This window comes from Passer montanus, unplaced genomic scaffold (genome assembly GCF_014805655.1).
Source record: "Passer montanus isolate IOZ18808 unplaced genomic scaffold, ASM1480565v1 scaffold18, whole genome shotgun sequence".
NCBI lineage: Eukaryota > Metazoa > Chordata > Aves > Passeriformes > Passeridae > Passer > Passer montanus.
Genome location: NW_024365381.1, coordinates 15,355,211 through 15,374,930, shown reverse-complemented (window position 1 = coordinate 15,374,930; position 19,720 = coordinate 15,355,211). Strand labels below are relative to the sequence as shown.

Below are 19,720 nucleotides of genomic sequence, written 5' to 3'. Positions count from 1 at the left end.
ACTGCTAAAAAAAACTCAAGCATCTTCTACATGATGGAATTTCAGGCAGAGCCCATTGAGACTTATTGATGAAGGACTGTTATAACCATTAAAAAATCTTCTCTCTTATGCTAGTAAAATAACAATAATTTAGGTTTATTCTTTTCACAAGTAGAAGTTTCAGTGTTGATTAGTGTGGGCAAGCTAAAATATTTTAAATCATCAGTTTTCAATGCCTTTTGAACAGACCCCAAAACCTCAAATAGTTTTACATGGTTCCCACTTTTTATAGAGATCCCAAACATGTGTCTTCTGCAGTGAACAGGGAAGGACACTAATGTTCTTTTCTTAAACATTATCAGGGCACTTTGGTATCTAGTGTGGCTACTGCAGAGGTACTGTTCATTCAAAGGGGACATGGAAGACCAAGCCCTTTGGACTGCTGCTACAAGCCAGAAAAAGAAAATGTGATGTCCCTCGTGGCATGGGAGATGGATGTGGGAACTGCAAGGAGCCAAGGGGGCAGGCAGTAAATGCCTTGGCTGGTCCCAGGTAGGAAGAGGCAACGCAGGGTGCAAAGTGCCTCCCCCAGCTCGGTGAGCATTGCGGGGGTGGGAGCGCTGGGCACCTCAGCGTTCTGCCCAGAAAGCCAAGAAGCAGGAAAATGACAGCAGAGGAAAGTTAGCCTGATGCTCATTTTTAAAGAGATAAAACTTGCAGTAAACACACAATGTGTTGGAGTGTCCAGTGACTTCTGACACTTGTTGGATGCTGGTAGTGAGTAGGAGGTTGTCCATCCCAGTCCTGGGAAAGCATTCCTGCACATATGGCGGTTCAGCATGTCACCGAGGGCTGCCTGCCATCACACTTCAAAATTATTAGATCAGAAGTTAGTGCTCCAATGGTATTTAGAGGGGAATTTATCTTTTTTGGTCTAGCAAAAGCTAAAAGGATACAAGGCAGCCATCCAACTTTCAAAAATGCATGAAATTCAGTGGTTTTATAGTGCTTTTAGAAAGGAACGGATTTGAAGCAGAGAAAGCCATTACATATCCCGCAGTTGTGTTCATTCCTCTAAACAATCATTAAAAACAGGCCAGGTTGGGGTTTTCTTTAAGGGAATGCTTTAGCTCTTCTGTGTTATTAAGACTACTAATAGAGGCTGCCGCTGCTGTCTCTGGGAAAACAAACAAACTTTTTTTTTTCAGCTCTTCCCTGAGCTTCTTATAACAAGTGCTGGTCATCAATTAGTTAGTTCATTAAAAAGTTACACATGATTTTATTGAGGCAAGCAATTTTGAATCAAAGAACCCAATTCGCAGATTTAGGTTGAAGCACATAATTGGCATGTATTTTAGAATTGCTGTTAAAGCTGTAAAATAGATTTACTAGGGAAGGAATGGATCCAAAAACCCTAAAGGAAGGAATATGTTATTTGTGTGACTCAGTGTAACAAATGGACTCGTTTAACACTAAAGTCTTATCTATATTAAAACAAATATGTGAAATAAATGTAAGGCTTCTTTGATTTAACTTCTTTAGCAAGAAGTTATCTTTCATCTGATAAAGTATAAATTACCTACAGGATTATTGCATTTCTTATGCCATTGCTTACATTATTGCTATAAAAGACATATTTTTATTGAATCGTTTAAATTTAGTTGAGAAGTTACCAATGTGTAAGCTGTTAAATAGAATTATATAAATATGTTCACTATATTGTTGAGATCCACTGTGACTCTGGAATTAAAGCCCCAGTGCAACAAAAAGTTTTGCATGCATGATTTAGTGGGGAGCCTTACACACATGCAAGTAGGACATTGCTGAGCATTTGCAGGGTGAAAGAGAACAAAGTGCATTATTCAAAGGATGTTTTAGAAACAGTGATACTTTTTTGAGTTTACAAGGAGGCCAATTCCTGAAACTCGAGCAAAATAGTTCGGGTTAAGAAAACGTTGTTTTTAAATACGTTGAGAAAGTATAAGGCGAGGTTTTGCAAGTTTTCTTTAAGAAAAGGAAATACATTTTTAATTTTGAGTTGAGGGGAATAAACAATGAAGTCTTAAATATATTAAAATGTGCACAGAAACTAGGTTCTGTTATAATTTGGATTGCTTGACTGCCACAATGTAAAAGCTTCTGTAGCTGGTATTGCTGTTGGACTATGCTGATGGCATTGAGGCATTTTTTTCAACTATTAGCCTTCCCAAGGGATCTTTTCAGACAAAATGTTATGCACCAGCTCTTATTTGAGTGTAAGCCTATTGAATAGCATTCTTCTTTCTGCCAACTTGGCAGCAAGTTCTTGTGCTAATAAAAGAGGTTACCCCAGATAGAGATCCCAGATGTGCCTGAACTACTTTTATTAGGACTATGGAGGGACTCAGTGTTTCCTTCTAACTGTTTTTAAAAAGGTGTGGGCTTGCCTTCATAATTGCCCAAAGAATTGCATCACTCAAATTTTTTTCCTCAAATTGAAGACAATTTTAGCTGTGTTAGCACAGAAATACTGGTGTTCAAAACAATGAATGCCTTTTGCCACAATGCAAATGTTGACTTGACCTCACTGAATTCTGTGAGAGAGGAGAAAATTGCTATTTAACCTTGAGTAAAATATGCCTTGATTCATTATCTCATATAAATGAGATCCAATATTGTGATCAGAATAAGTATCAGAATAAGTAACAATTGGTGTTTCTCAGAACAGCAGTGTACCTGTGGCAAGTAGTGTACTTGACTGTAATATGAATTATTCCTTGAAACGAGGATTATTATTGTAACCAGGAATAAAACCACTATAGTGGTTGCCTGATGTAGGGCTGTTTTAGACTGGAATTGCCAACAGCAATAGTATTTTTATTTTTTAGTGCTATTTGGTAATCAGCAGTTTAAATAGAAGTTATGTTGCTAAAAATTAATCTAAATATCTCCATTCTATTTACTTGAATGTGCCAGCTGCAGTTTTGAAACTGAAAGAAATAGGATCCTCTAACTGAGATACTTAGTAAAATAATATAGTTTGTTAAACTCACTGTTACTATCCATAAATCATAACAATAAGTAGTTTACAATCTTAAATCATAAGCTTGATTTTCCTTTCAAGGCCACAAGCTTCATGTTGAAATTTTTATTGTTGTCAAAATTTGAATAGGGAAAATAAGGTTTCAATTAGAATAATTCATTGCTTGCTTTTATTGTTCATCTTATTATTGAATTATGAAAAATGAATGGTGCTCTAATATTTGATCATGTCTCTGCTTGATTTTTGTTGTAATTTTGTCAGATATAAAAATGAGCAACACACGATAGTATTACATTCCACATTTTCAAAAGACTCAAACACTCACATTAGTTTCAGTGGGCTTTGGATCAGGCACAGGGTTAACAGCTTATTTTTCAAACAACTAGAAAGAGGTGTAAATGTCAAAGGTGATAGCTATACTGTGAGTTCCATAAACTACAAAAAAAGTTACTACTAAAGCTCTATTTTTCCTTGGTTTAACAGCTTCTATGAAAACAGTGTTAATAAGTATATCAGGAACAGTATATAATAATGAATCAGAGACATAAAAAAACCCTTTAAAACTCCTTTTATATAATAATTGGAAAGTTAAAAGTGACTTAAAATCCCTGACTTCTCATGCTGTGATGTAAATTGTATTTTTTTTAGGTTCCAAATTCAAAGAGGGAAAACTGATCCAACCAGTTACAAGAGCCTGGGGGACTGTTTTAGGACTATTTTCCAACGAGAAGGGTAAGAGTATATGTTTTTTAAATTGTCAATTTTATGCAACCTTTCTTAATCACCCATTTTCCAGACATTAGATCCTCTTTATATTCCACTCTTCTTTTTGCAATTGCAAGAATTTGGCAAACACAGTCTTACATAACGAGCACAATTTGAAAAGTCTTGATTAGTCTAAATTAGACTCACAATGCCATTTTTGGTTATTATAATATGTCAGAGAATGCACAGCTGCATTGAGACAGTGGTGCAAACCCTGCTTCAGCACTGGGGCAGGGTGGCTGCATCAGTGTATTGCTGTGTCTTCACTCATCCCTTATCCTGGTTTAGTAACTAGCTCGGGCTGAGCGTATCACTTGTTTACAAGCTCTGATTAAATGGCATTCCCAGTTACCTGTAGGAGACAATATTTCCAGGACCTGTGTAAGCAAAATTCCAGAGCTTTTCGGTTTGACAGAATATGGAAAAAACAAGTATGTTCGTCAGTTTTTTGAATGATACTGGCATCATAAGGTACCACAGCTCTAAGCCTGTGCTCTTCTAAGGGAGTTGGGTTCTGATCCAGAAAGGCATTTAAATATAGGCTTAATTTTATGAGCAGTCCAGTTAAAGCCAGTGAATGTAATGGGATCAATCATATGCTTAAAGTTAAGCCTGTTATCCACAGGAGCTCTTTGGAAGCTAGCCTTTAATCAAGGTAACTCTAATTAGTAAGACCTAGCTTTGAGTTGCTGGCAGGATTTCCATAAACTTTTTTAATACCATAACAACCCAATTTTTTTTAATCCATATATCACAGCAACAATTTGGTTGGAAAAGACCTCTGGATCATGAGTCCAACCCAAATATTCATCAAAATGGAACTGCTGTATATAGTGGCACAGATGCTGGGTATGGAGGCAGCGTAGGTGCAGTGAGACATTGACTTCTTGCATCCACAAGCTGCACTGGAAAAACAGAGGTGACATGAGCAGTGAAAATTAATAGCTAGACCAGTTTTGTTTCTTGCAGTGAGATTTAGCTAAGCTGAACTACCTAAGTACCTCCATATAGAACCAGATGGTTTGCAATGAGAAGGGACATACAAAGAAATTTCATTGAGGTGTTGAAAGAGGAAGTTGTTGCAGCTGCCCTTATTAGTTGCAAATTCCTTTTTGTTGAGAGATTAATGTTGTCTTTTTCCCTACAAAAGACATTAAAAAGCTTAAAAGCTAAAAAGATTCAACACAAATGATAATCTGTGGCTTCTGAGGTTTTCTAGGCTGAGTTCATACTAACTTGTATTGCTTCTCAAATGAAAACTATTGAGGTATTAATATTCACAATAATGAAGAAGTATTTTTAAATAGAAAACTAGTTTCAATATTTAAGTCAGTGAGTATGAAAACAGTGTTTATCTCATCCTAATTCACTAGTATTTTTCCTATCTGGAGAAAGAGTCAAAATCAAGAGACACCTTCCAAGGTAATTTATTATTCATAGTTTTTTTCCTATGGAACTCTTGTGGCCCGATACTGGAAATAAGCCAGAATATTTTTAATGTTTGTAACAAGTCATGAATCTGTGAGCAGAAAAAAGAAGATGATTACAAGAAAATATTATATATTTAAATCACAGTTTAGCAGAGGATTGCACCAAATTTCTGATGGGTCAGAGGTAATACAGAGTTTTACTTGCCTCTTTCAAAAGCAGTCAATACTCAATACAAGCAGTCAATACAAGCAGTCAAAAAGCAAATGTCATGAGTACCTCTTTTTCTCCAGGAAATTAGACAGAGGCAGAAGGTCACATTAAACAGACATCAGTAGGAAACATTAGGGAATAAAATTAGATTAAAAAATCTCAGATGAATTATAAGGTTAAATTTCAGATAAAAATAAGAAAAAGAAATCAGTTAATCCTGAAAAACCTGTATGACTCCATGAGTCTTTCATTCTTGTCTGCACAAGTTGTCTGGTTTTCTGGAGCATGGTGATTATGACAACTGTGAAGGAAGTGAGGGTGGAATGTGAATTATTTTAGTTTGTGGAAACCTTTAATCCTGATAACACATTCCTTGTGTGGCCACAAAAATATGCAGAAGAGACACCTAAGAAAGGGCTTCACATTTAGATACCAAGCAAACCAAATCAGTTTATGAGGAGTTCAGACTCAGGTGTGTAAGTCTGTGAGGAGGGTACAAGAAACTCATTGTGCTTATTTCATAATAGCAATATGATACACCCCTGATGGTGTGAGGCATTTTCTGAAATGATCTAAATATCTAAATCTATAAAGACTGTAGACATAAACTAAAGTGAAAAGAACTAAACTAAATGGAAAAGCATTTAGGCATCTTTCTCCAGTGCTCTGAATTCCCTTTTGGCATCTCTGATTATATGTTAAATTGACTAAAAAAAAATCCTAACTAAATAAAGAAACACAATAGAAAAATAAGTATCACTAATGGCTTGTCCCTGAAAATGTTTACATTTGGGAATATTGCTTATGCTGATTTGTACTTACATTTTTCAGTAGTAGCACCTAAGGTAAGCCAGAATGTCAAAGCCCAGTTCAGGTGAGACACTTCTCTGTGTCTTAATTTTTTGACCTTGTTAGGTTGGGGTTAAGTATGCAGAGTCAGCCTAGGAATTATTTATTTTTATGAACACATATGCAAATTATTCATTTGCTGCAGTGGCTCTTAGTGAAAATCAACCAGTACTATGTTACTACAGTATTACTGGAGCAATCTGGTGATTTCATAGAAAGCTCATCACAAATAACTGCCAAAATTCTTTAACTATCCCTCTGATTTTGTCCTCATTACAATGAAAAGGACAGAGGGAATAATTGTTTAATCACTAACAGAACAAAGTCCATTTCAAAGAATCAGGAAACTCCTTCATCTTTACAAAACACTAGAAATCTTTGAACAACACAAAACAAAACAAAACAAACAAACAAAAAACCAACCAAACAAAAGCAAAACAAACAAAACCCCAAAAAACAAAAACAAACAAAAAACCAACAGGAAGTTCTACAAAAACTCCCTTCCCCCAAACTTTGAGTATCTCTTTAATTGGAAAGACATTTTCTTCATGGGGAATTAAATTCTTCAAAGAAGGATCCATCCCTTGAACTCTTTTCTTGTCTTACAGGAAAATGGGAGTCACAAAACATAAAATTTAATTGATACTCACTAAACGAAGGCTCAGTTGAGCAGAGCATTGAAGGTCACATAACTTTCTTTTAAAGGGAGGCAGAACTATTTTCTTCAGGGATTTTGTGAACTTGTTTTGGGAGCACCCAGTCACTACCAGTTGCACAGGAGCTGCAGTGGTGGGAATCCTCTCAGGTGATGAGCAACCTCTGCTCAGCTTTGCTAGGAGCTGTGCAGTAAAGGTCCTCTGGTTTCACTTATGAGATGATGCATGAATTGACAGATCTTTGACAGTGAGGTAAACCCACCAGGAGCATGTCTGTTTATTGAGGAGTGACAGCTTTATAGCCAACATAAAAATAATCTGATGCTTATTGGGGAAAATGTTTGGATACAGGATTAACTCAAAGCATTAATAGAGAAAACTTTTCATTCTCTGTAGATCCTACAAATAACATGTTAGATTGTGTTAAATGACTGATCTTTATATCATCATGATCTTTACTGCATTTGTACTCACTTGCTTTTTTTTGGATAGTGACTTAAGTTGGAATTTGAAATGTAAGAATAAACCAATGTTCTAGCTGAATGTATATGTTGTATCTATATTAAAGACACATGGTGTTGTGTCTCATATTAAGAATGGAAAATTATGCCCATCTGCATTGTCTTAATCTGCAGTTACAGCATTAAAATGATGGATGCTTTTATTTGAAGTCTGTAAACAACTTTGTTCTTATAAACTTGGATTTTCATGGGCTCATAATTTTAACAGTAAATGTTCTGGGTTATATTTGGGGGGGTTTGGGACACTCTATCAAGAAACCTGTTACTTTCTCATTCATTTGTTAACTTGCCTGAAATAGGAAGGGTACTAGTGTCCTGGATTCCAGTTTTTTAATTCAATGTTTCAATAAGTTACAGTTTAAAGTGCTTGTTGGTCTTTCTTAGAGCTAGATGGTCCTGGGAAAGTGCAAAACACAATTGTCATTAATTTGAGACTTCATTACTTCTGCTGAGTTATTTGATTATTTATGTTTCATTTGCTTTGGGATGGAGCAATTACCTCCACATTTACACAGTCCAATAACTTTATAATTATTCCTGTCTTGTTCTCAGCACCACCTTACCTCTCTTGTACCTATAATTGTCTGTATGACCACACACACCTTCTTTTTTAATAAGAAGCACCCTGACTCATACATTAATGGGGTTATAAAGCTGCACAAAACTTGTCAGCTGTGGGTGGAGTATGTGGGAGAACAGCCAAGACTAAGCAGGAGCTGGATGAGTGCAGAGTCATCAGCAAACATGCAGAAGCTGGAGGGCTCCTGTTTTATGTGATATCAGCGATGATGCATCAATTAAGGAATTTGCTAGCACTCTCCTTTGTCTTGCCTTCTATGCCATGGTAACAAATGTTGGAGAAGTGCTCTGGAGCCTGGCTCTCCCACCTGGCTTCAGAAGACACTCTGCTGCTGCTAAATGCCAGCAGGTCAGGGAAGGAGGCTGGCAGAGCTGGCAGTCATGCAGGCAAGCACCAGTCTCTGGCACTCACCAACATCATCACTGACCATTCCTGCTCCCAAGTAAGGGTTGCACAGCATGCAAATACTATCCTTCACCTGAAGCCTTCAATGAAATTTCCAGCCAGGTAGGCATGACATGGTCACTCAGCCAAAAACCCATTTTCTCAGTGTGCATTTATGGAGGAGAGATTAATTTCAATTTACTAGAGGCATAAACTCTTGTGGTATCGAGAGAGCAGACTTAAGGATCCGCTTTCAGTGCTCTGAGGAAAGCAGAAGTTGTAGATTAAGATGTTATTTCCCCCCACCCAGAGCTATCTGCCCCACTCCTTATTTTCTTGTTAGCACTTCAGACCAGGAGGAGCAGAAGCGAACTTGGACCCATGACTGCTTGCTACATTCAAGAATCTTATTTCTTAGTAGAGACTCACCTACACTGACAGTTTCAGAAACTGTGATCTTGCAAACCGAAGTACAGGTACCTTTTCTGCTTCCACTTCAGGAACAGTAATTTCCATCTGAGCACTGAGAAAAGTCTGCTAGCATTTGTACTTCAAAAGAAAAAAATCTATATATAGATCCTTCTCTCTTCTAGTCCTACTGGCCTGTCTCACACTTACAAACTCATAATACTTTTACCAGCCTTGCTAAACCTGAAGATACTAGATACTAGATAAAGAACTACACTACCAAAATGTCTATCTGTTATGTTTCCTGATGCACCCACATAGTTCATAGTATATTGCTAATTTTTCTTCTTTTCATCTGTCATGTTGTAGAATTATTCTGTGGATCACATTATTCCACGCTGGCATCTTCTTGCCATACTATTGTGTTTATTGCAGACTTCACTAAAAACCCATAGTTTACAGTATCAGAAATAATTAGTACATTCCTGTGTGAAATAATGTAATCCAAAATGTAAAGTCTGAATAAAGTTTTATAAAAAATTGTTTAATTGAGAGCTCTAATTGAAATTATAAAGGACAATATAGTGGCTTAAACTGAGAAGCTGTGTTAAATCTGCTGGCTTTCATGAACAAAATTAATGTCTTAGGGCTGAATCTTTAAACCCTTCTTCTTGCTTTGCACATCTTTAAAGAAGAAAGGCTCCGTTTTAGAAAATCTAACATTTGTATATTTGCAACTTAGGTAGAGACATAGCAAATTCTTATAGTACATAATTAAATGTATCAACTGTTTAATCAGTACATTTATTTTTGAACACAACACTCTGCAGCAAGTGCCCTCATGCCTGTGCAGTTTGGAAGCAAGGATCTACATGGCCCTGTGGGAAGCTGGTCTCACATATCTGCAGTGAATATAAAAACAATACCTTAGCATAGACTAGGTGCCCCACAATCAAAGAATTTCAGAATTTATTCTGGCTAATTAATAAGAGTTGCTTCTTCATAGTCCACGACATATATATGCACAGTGATGGATCTTCTTTCCCTAAAACTGCTCTTATGCCAATTACTCTCACTTTACCCCTTCGTTTAGATGGACCTATGTGCAATAGCTGGTCTTACTGTTTTCAGTTTCATTTCCTTGTCTCTATTTTATCAGGGCTTGTGTCTTAAAACCATCACATTTATTCTTACTCTGAATGGGTGCTGAGCCATAAAATTTAAATGATGGTATAGCCTTTAATTAAGTAATCATCAAGACTGGTTCCAAGATTAAAGGAATGCATAAAATTTGACTGACAGAATTTCCATGATAATTTACTTTAATATATTGATTTATATGATGCTCAAAAGGTTTTAGATCAAATATGGCCACAAAGGAGACATCTTTTGTGTATCTTATATGAAGGTGATGTGCATTAGGCTTTCTTTTGTATATAACCAGTTCTTAATCCAGTGCCAACAATTCTAAGTGGCTGGATGCTTTTGCAACACTAGTGAGTCACAAAATAAAGATGATACTTGTTCTTTTAGCCTTCACAAAGAAGGAAGTACCATTATCTCAAATGTACAGAGGGGGATATTGATTTGTAGTGAGTCAAGCGGAGTCAAGTAGACCCGGGCTGGAGCATGCACACGGGTGGTTCTCACAGAGCAGCCTGATACCATGTTGCCTATTTGGCCTCTGGTAGCACCTTAATATCAAAGCTCGGAGGAATACAGGTGCTGGACACAAAATTGCATTATTTGATACAGGTTCAGTGTCAATAATTCAGTAGTTTTCTGAAGACTTAATCAGGAGCTCATTTTATGAAGTAGTTGACTGAGGGCAGACATGGCTGCAGTGGCAGGTTCAGGCCTGAAGCTGGATATCCTGAGTGCAAGGCGAGCTCCCTGTTCCACAGCCCGGACTGTCTCCAGAGTCAGCAGTGTTTACTGATGTTACTGTCATGAGGTTTTCATCATCCCATTCAGGCAAGAATTCTCTGCTCCTGACTGGAGGTTCCCTACCCCCATCTTCATATGTTAACACTTGAAAACATAAAAAAAAATGGCTTTGGAATGTGAAAAACTTTATGTGTGTAGCTGTCTGAAATACAGTGAAGTTATGGTGGTGTAACTAAGGGCAGCATTTGACTAACCACATTTTTATTACTGATGGACACACATTTTACTTGCAAAATTTAATCTGGTATATATGGCAACGCAGTAAACAAGAACACTCTTTTAAAGAGAATCACTTCTGAGAATCATGTGCTTTAAAGATGAAACACATGCTTATTTATTTCCCATAGGAACAAAACATAAAAAAATCATGTAAATCTTAAAAGCATCTTAGAAGTAAACAGGCCAGACATTAACTGGCATTAGTTGTTTTCATTTGCTAAGGCCACTGGTGGCACACTCACATTGGGTGTAGAATCTTCATTTTTTAAAGGTTCAAGTTGTATTTTTTGCATGTATTTTGAGAATCATATAGTTTTAACTTAAAGATATGATTTCTCACGTGTTTCTGTTTTCTAATACTATAACATAAATAACTATAACACAAATATTCTGTTTTCTAATAGTATAACTATAACATATAACATATGTTATTATTAGTATTTATAGCAGTAGCTCCCTGGAATCAGATGACTGCATCATAAGATGCTTATATTAAAGAAGTAAAAAGATACCTACAAGAATTGCTTGCAATCCCTTTTAATCTATCTACTCGGAAGGTCAATGGAACTAAATTGTTTAATCCTTCTTATTTTAACATTCAAGGATATTTGTCATTTTGCCACATTAGGTTCCTGATGGTTTCAAACATCATGGTTAAATAGGTCAGTGTGATAATTGTGCTTATAATAAACCGTCTATTAGGTCTAGTGTGTGGAAAACACCGTACTTTGCTTTATCATCAAATTCACTGAATGTGTTTAAGCTCTCTGAAAGTGAAAAATTTGTCTGCCAGATTTGGTAGCCCAGGAAAGTGGCCGTGAATTTCTCCTGCTTCAGTAACTGGCTCAGTGTGAAAGACTGCCGTGTTTCACGGGGGTGAATTGCTATGACATTCCCAAGTGCTCCAAGCAGGGGCTTGCTCCTGGCACCCTGAGGAGGCATTTCTGCCTGGCACTGTCCTCCTCACTCCAGGCAGGGACACGGTGCTGCCTCTGAGCCCTGAAAGCGCCGTGCCTCGGAGCTGCTGAGCTGAGAGCCACCTAGAGTTAGAAAACTGGGAAGAGCTGGTACAGGCTGTGCCATACGTGCTGTCCTTCTCCACGGCTTCCTTGGCTCCCCTAGGGCTGTACGAAAACTTCAGCTACTGAGAACCTTTCAGGCCAGGTACCAAGTCAGAGTTTAGTCACAGGCCGGGGCTGCATGTCCCCTGCACAAAGATTTCAGGGATTGCTGTTAAATGGCAAATTAAGTTTAAGCCATACTTTTGGATCATGCTGCTTTTTGGGGATCTGTCCCTGAAAATCTTGCTTGTTCTGAAATTATATATCTTTAATGCTGTTAAGTCTCCAGAACTGAAACCTGTATTTAAAACATGAGAAACTGATTCAAACTGTGATGGAGAGATGGGGGGGCTGTCTCTCAAATCTGAGCTGGGACAAGGCTGTAACGCCCAGTTACAGGCAGTTAAAAAAATCTGAAATCTATCTGAAATGTCTTTCTTACCAAAGGAAAAAATCTCTGAAATCTGATGATTGTCAGTAGTCAGCTCCAAGAATTAGCTATTTATCAGTTATGTAAATCTAGCCATTGCATTTAACATTTCATAAGCACGGTAGAGGAGGCATCATGAGGTGCAAAATTATTTGCAGGTATGCGATGTGTTTCTTTAAAAGACAAGTGATTATTTACCTCTCTGTAATTTGGGCTTCTGTTAGCTATTATTTGATAACCTCTTCTTTAAAATAAAAATTCCACTGTATCAAGGAAAAAAAAGCAGTGACCAGAGAACAGATAAATCATTTTTATGTCCTTAGAACAGCTGACTTCACACTTTTATTACATTGTTTGAAATAGCATCTTTTCATCTGGAAGGAATCAGTTTAAAATGTGATTGTCAACACAACAAAACCAGCTTTCTGTTTAAAATGGCTGCTTGTGAAGCTTAGAACTACACTTTTGCCAGGATTTGCTTTACAGACTTTAGTTACTAGAACCAAGAGATTTTAGATGGGATGTTCACAGGAAATACCTGGCAGACAACATAAAATGCAAAGTAAAGCATTTTTATTTTAGTTGTAGAAAGCATGCCTGTGAAAATGAGCAACAGTGTTTTAGGTCAAAAGCTTTGTTTTTCAAATAAAAGTTTCTAAGCTGTAGTTTGAAGTGGGTGAGAAAAAAAGTTCTCATTCATTTTTTTTTGTCCTGACCTAAGTAACCAAACAATGTACATTTAGCATATTTCTTAGACTATATGTCATACTTATTTATAGTGGCACTATTATATCTCTGTCTAATCTGCGTGTCTTTATCTTATTTAAATTCATTTCTTTACTGGTTATGTCTGAAAACACAGCTTTGTCTTTTTTTTACCAATCCTTTTTAATTACTAGTCCACAATTTTTTATTTGTATGTAACCTAGATTGATTTGAACAACTAAAATTTTTACATCTGTAAAAATGTAGATCAATATTCCATGCCAAATCAAGTACTTTATTCAGTGATAAAACGTTTTCACTTCAGAAATAACAGAGCTCTTTACATTATATACATTTGCTCATTATTTTAACTGTAAATTAATGTAGTAAGATGTGGCACATTTTACTACAAAGTTGTAGTAAAACTATGACAAATTATTAGATTAAGTAGAATTTTTTCACGAATCATAGTTTTCTTATTTTCAGGGTAGATTAACTGTATATTACTTACAATAGTTTAGTAACAATTTTATATTATTAAAAGTGGAGGTCTCTTCAATTTTTTTTTCCTAAAACATTGTTTTCTTTTTTAATGTTGGAAGTTAAATAGCATTATATTATAAACTTCTAAAATACATCTTTGTTAGGAAGGCAGTCTTTTTGTTGAGCCATACAGCTGCCATGGCAGCAGTAACTGCTGGGTAAGCTGATCATTCATCCCTGACACAACTGCCAGCCTCTCTTCTCTTTGCAATGTTCTTCACCCAAACTGAAATCTTCCTGCATATCATACTTCACATTCTGAAAGAAATTTAGTAATCCAGATGCTGAGAATATCTATGTTGGACCATGGAGGAGAAAATATTCCTCCAAAACAGTGTGCCAAATCAAAATAAAAAGGCAATGTAAATAGCTAGGAATATTTGACACTTACATAGATTTTTCCATGAAATGCGTCTTAAATAAATCAAGATAAAATGGAATTAACATGGACTATGGAAATATTTTAGAAAAGTGGGTTTCTGTATAATGCTAACTCATAGTTCAGGGCACATTGCATTCCATATGACTCAGAGAACTGAACTGTGAAAAATAGTTTATTTTTCTTCTTATGTTATTGGCCTCTTCAAAGAAAATAAAATTCTAAATACATATGAGGTTGGGGGTTTTTTTTAGTTTTCGTGTTCTTTGCTTATGCAACTTACAGCATGCTGTGGTTTTTTACCCTATAAATATCAATACTAGCTTTAATGCAATAAAAATAGTTTTATTTAATTCCAAAACTGTCTACATCAAGTGTAGTGTGTGTCTAACACGCTGCATCTCCTTGCAGGAATGCATGCATATGAGCTCAGATAAACTGCACCATTGCGTCCTGTCTATCCAGCCTGGAGCTGCTTGCACTGGGAGCCAGCAGGCACTTCCCAGTCCATTTCTGAAGTTTTCAAGCAGCATATGAGGCAGTAATTCTGACTGAAGCATTGGCTCTGCTTATGAATATAAGATCAATTCTGATGCTTTTTTTTTAATTGCCTTCAGTGTTTGTCTATTTTTGTGTATTTTAGCTCTGCCTGAGCTTGCATACACGCTGTTTTGTAGCTGACAATCATACATTGGGTGTCTCAAAAAACACAATGATTTTTTAGGGTATATTTCATTCTGAAAAATGGAATTTTTCCATAATAAATAAGCACCTTTGAAGTGTAAGAATTAGGTGGCCAAACCAAATACATCTCTTCACTGTTCTCTGTAGAGTTAAACTCTGTGGCTGGGATAAATGCTTCTACAATCCTGCTGCCTTCTAATCTAGATAGGGGCTCAGATCACTTACCATTAAAGCATTTATTAATTAAACTCATTTTTTCATAATTTTAATCCCACACAAACTAACTGTCTTAGATATTTTAAGAGCTGTTTTTCTGCACCACATTTATTGGAAATATAATCTATCTTCTTACTGATTTACCAATATTGATAGTATTTATTCTTTTGATTGCTACTGTGATTTAGATGACTAAATCTGGCCTAATTTTTGTGGATAAAAGTGAATTACTAGCTAGTTAGCATATCAGTTTTTGTTTTAAAATATTCTCACCTATATGTCTCCATATTTGAAAGGGCAAAATTGTGTACTTGCATTATATTTGGATTTTCTTGTACCTATTGGGTCACAGCATATTAAAGTATTTAATCTCATTTTTTTCATACTTCCTTAATAAATAGATAATTTAACTTAAGCATCAAATTAACTTAGGTTTTCTTTAAGAAGTATGTAAAAGGGCAAACCAAAACTTTCAGTTACATTTTTAAAACTCCTGTGCAAATTAAATATGGGAAATTAAATGGGAAAAATAAAATATCTCTGACCACTCATGCTAATAGTTGCAAGTAATTAATAACTTTCAAAGCTGTAATATAACAACAAGAAAAATAAGTGTATTTTTGTACAAACAGCAATTTTTTTTTTACTTTCTTCAAAATTTCATTTTAATTTTATCAAGGGTTGCATAAAGAAAAAGGGTGAATGTCAATATGTTCCTGAAAATAATTGTATTGGTTTAAAAGGTGAAAACTTGGCTAGTGAGCAGTTTAATATAGGGGAAGTTGCAAAATGCTAGGAATCAGTGGCAAGAAAGTTTTCTCAGCATCCTGTTTGGGAAAATGCAGTTTTTAAAGTAGGTCTTTCTAAGTTACTCTGAGGGAATGCTTGGAATTTTGTCTTTCTACCGAAAGGATTGGTTTTCCCTTGATTGTCATCAGTTTGCTAGGTTGTCCTGCTATTTAAGCTATTAAAGACTGGTGTGCTGCTTGGTCTCAGGTGATCCATAAAAAGGAATGAAGCCTTGGGAAGGTAAACCACCACCAGACTGGCTCGGTGTATCAGCCTTCCATGACGGAAGCTCTTTGTTGAGAATTGTTGGCAATTCCAGCAGTTTCCAACCGAAGATAAGAGCCAGCGTTCTCAGATAATGCCCTCGATCACACACCTGATGACAGACTCCTGCATGCAAGTTTTTTCAGGTGCTATGTTTGCTCAGTAATCCTTCAGTGCCAATCTTTTCTAAATGGTGAGCAGGTCCCGTCAGTAATGGACATCAGCCATTAGGCTTGTAATATTTGTCATAGATCAGGTTACAGCTTTGTTACTGCACTGTGATGAATGGATGCTGTTATGCTCAAAGAAAATAAGTGCTATAAATTTAGCAGTCAGTACTAAGTGAGTTGGTACTTTAGGGGCTTGATTCACATCCTTCTGAAGTCAGTGGATACTATTCTGTTGGCTAAAGCCTTTATATCAGGCCTTGAATTTTCTTTCTCTTTTAAGGAACACAACCCAGGGTTGCCATTAAGGTGCTGTTCCTTCTTCCTTACTATATGCAAGTTTACATCTAAACAGTAGTTTTATGGGAACTCTTATTTTACCTGTGATTAATGCTGATTTTCTGTGCAAATGTTAGGATTAAATGCGGAGGCATAAGGAGAATTGACCTCCGAACTTGACAGATCACTCATGAGCTAATCAGAAATGAGATTGAAGGATTCAAAAATTCACACAGTATTTCTTAAAGATTATTTTTTCAGGATCTCAGTAATTCCTACACCATATTTTGAAGCTTGTGCTCTGATTTATAGCTTTCTTTGCTTGTTGGCATTATTCTGGAAGCTTCTATGAATGAAGATGGAGTTTAAAAACTATCAAGGACAATAGAATCTGTCTGTAGCCAAAGTCTGAATTGTTTTTTGTGCTTTCTGCAAATGTTTAGGGAAGTTCAGATAGTACCCAAATAATTTCTAATTCATTAAAATAATTTCTGCTGACATAAAGATGATGATTTTTCTTTTTATATGCCAAGGTATAGGAATATAGGTATACATATGAAAAATAAGACACAGTTTTGAGGTGTAAGCCATACAATCATGTTACCAGCCTTGTGTCGATAACAGTTTAAGCTGTGTAGGGGCTGCTAAAATATTACTTCTACTCACATCCATGAAAGTTCTGCATAACTTTTTAGTTACTGGCTGGAATGTTTGTTATAGCAACTCCAATTTCAAATGGCCTAATAAATATCCTGCTCCTGGAAGAGGAACTATCATTTTACTATAAGGTATCTAGCAGTATGTTAAATGCTTAAATGTTTATGCTTATTTTTACCTTAAAATTGACTGCCTCAAGTTCAACCTGTAATTGCTATACAGACCTCATTTTCATACTCTAGCTAGTGGCAGTATTACATAAAAATTTATTCTTTCCCATTGCTTTGTAAATGTTAGTGCCCTCCTTTGTGCTTCCAGTGAGATGACTTAAATCAGATATAAAAAGGAAAACAAGTACACATTTACAAAAAAAAATGTAGGAAGAGAAAGGTCAGTAGTAGAAATACACGAAAAATTGTATAGCTTGGTGCATTAATGCTGAAGAGACTTCCTAAATGAAATGCATTCTTAGTAGGTATTTGATAGAGAAGGGGTCTGGGGAACTGTGGAAGTAAGAAGATCAAAATGAGAAGGAAAGAATTCTGTACCGAAAGATGACATAAATATATTCCTGTTGCTGTATGTACACAATAGTATTTGGTTTTCAATTTCAAGAGAGCGAATTTGAATGCAAACTAAATTGTGCAGATCCTGGTTCTTATTGCTTAGACTATACAAATGCTCAAACACTCCACTTAAAAAAACAAACAAAAAAATCCAGGATTTTTGAGCAGTATATTCTGCTGCTGCTTGTCTGCTCCTCAGAACCTTCTTTGATTCCTTTGTGCCAGGTAAGTTACTTAGTGCAAAATGAAGCTCACATTGCCTTCCTGAGCAGAGCATGTAAATTTGCTTCTGTCCTGCTGGGTGATCATTATATATAGTCTACAGTGCCGTAGGCTCTATATAAACATTTCACCTTTTGCACATTCATTAGTGACCTGAAAATTTACAGATTGTTTACCAAGTTCTTCTGCACTACCTCTCTAAGGTTTTTTTGACATATTACCTAAGCCTGTGTTTAAGACAATGTATTAAATTACACACTTCTTAATTTTACCGTTGCCCTAAGTTTTAAGATGTTCAGAAAGAGAAGCAGAATTTAGACACTTGTAATTCTGTCATGTAAATCATATACGTGGATTGTGGCAACAGATGTCTAACTGGCATTTCTACAAGTCTACATGGAAATTGTATAAAATTTGAATTCAGAGAAGACTGTAGAAAATACCTATAATATATGGGTTAATCACTATCTATTATTCTATTTTTCTTAATTTTTTTAATTGCAGTTCTTTTCGTTTTTGAAATCTAGATAGAGTTTTCATTCTCATAGAAAATGTTCCAGATAGCAATGGTGAAATGTGAGGATGCCTGATAGCATTCCTGCTAGCCTTGGATGTCTACATTTCCTACCTTAACTGATGCATGACCAAAGCTTCTGCTTCTGTGATTCATATGAGACCGCTTTATAAACACCTGTGAATAGAAATTCTCTCACAGGAAGACGTTAATTAAAAAGTGCTTATATATGTGTAACTATAACAGAAACATCCAAATGACACTGCTTGCCCATCACTGAAAAACAGCTGAACTAAGAATTCTGTTAGCCCTCAGGGTTTGCTACTGACTTCATATGTTTGCTTGACAGTATTTCATCAGAAAAGAACCTAAACTAAGTACCTATTTGTGTTTAGCAGAACTTTATATAACCCTTAAAAGTGTGGGACAAAATCTGCTTTGTCCTTAGAGCCAGCCACAAAGCTTGATTAGCAGCCTAGAGAGATCATCATCCTACCCAGAGGACACTTAAATAATAAAGCTGGCCAGAGTGCTGCAGGGAGGAAGATGTGGTCAGAGCACCACCATGTGTGTCCACAGATCTCCAGAAAGTCCTGCCAGGACAGACCCAGTGACAAAGGGCAATGTGTTGCAACTTAGAGTGTGGGCAAGGCACCATGACTGGGAAACTGAAAGAATAGCTACTATAAAGTCATGAATACTATAAATTATGAATAAAGCTGATTATAAAACCAGTCCTGCACAAATACATTTCACTTAAACCAGAACATCCATACCAATAGTTCTAGTGCTCTAAAATCTGATGGGTTGTTCCATGAACAAACTATAAAGTACTGTTTTTCTAAATTGTGATTATTCTTTCAGTTGAGTAAAACAGGATTAAAACAAATTAAACTGCTCTTTTTGGACCATACCAGACAACTTGGATTTGATACTGAGGAGACAAAAAAAAAAAAGCCATGTCCAGATAATGATATCATCACCTAAGCCTAAAGCTCTTACTGTAAGAAAGGTCATGCAGTTGTCAGGTGGAGACAACTGGTAGGCTCCATCAATCAAATTCTAAGCATTTCCAGATTATGCCTAAAACACACCCATATGGCTGGCCTCATCATAAAGTAAGGTTGCATCTGCTACCTTGTTTTTTAGAAATAACAGCCTCTGAAATATATTCTCCTTTATACAATGGCTTAAAAGGCTTGACCAGGAGCTGAGGATTCTTACTCCTTCCGAACACAGAGGAGGAGGAGTCCAGATCAGTAGGTCCCACTTG

At 36.2% G+C, this 19,720-nt stretch overlaps 1 protein-coding gene across 4 annotated transcripts in view; it reads left to right on the top strand.

Moving 5' to 3' along the window:
* The window catches only part of SLC25A21 (solute carrier family 25 member 21), a 236,654-nt gene that overhangs the window by 174,010 nt on the left and 42,924 nt on the right, over window positions 1-19,720 (top strand). For all 4 annotated transcript variants that reach the window (XM_039705102.1, XM_039705101.1, XM_039705100.1 and 1 more), the window contains exon 3: window positions 3,650-3,733. In XM_039705102.1, the coding sequence (XP_039561036.1) occupies window positions 3,650-3,733 (84 nt within the window). The remainder of the gene's footprint in view (window positions 1-3,649; window positions 3,734-19,720) is intronic.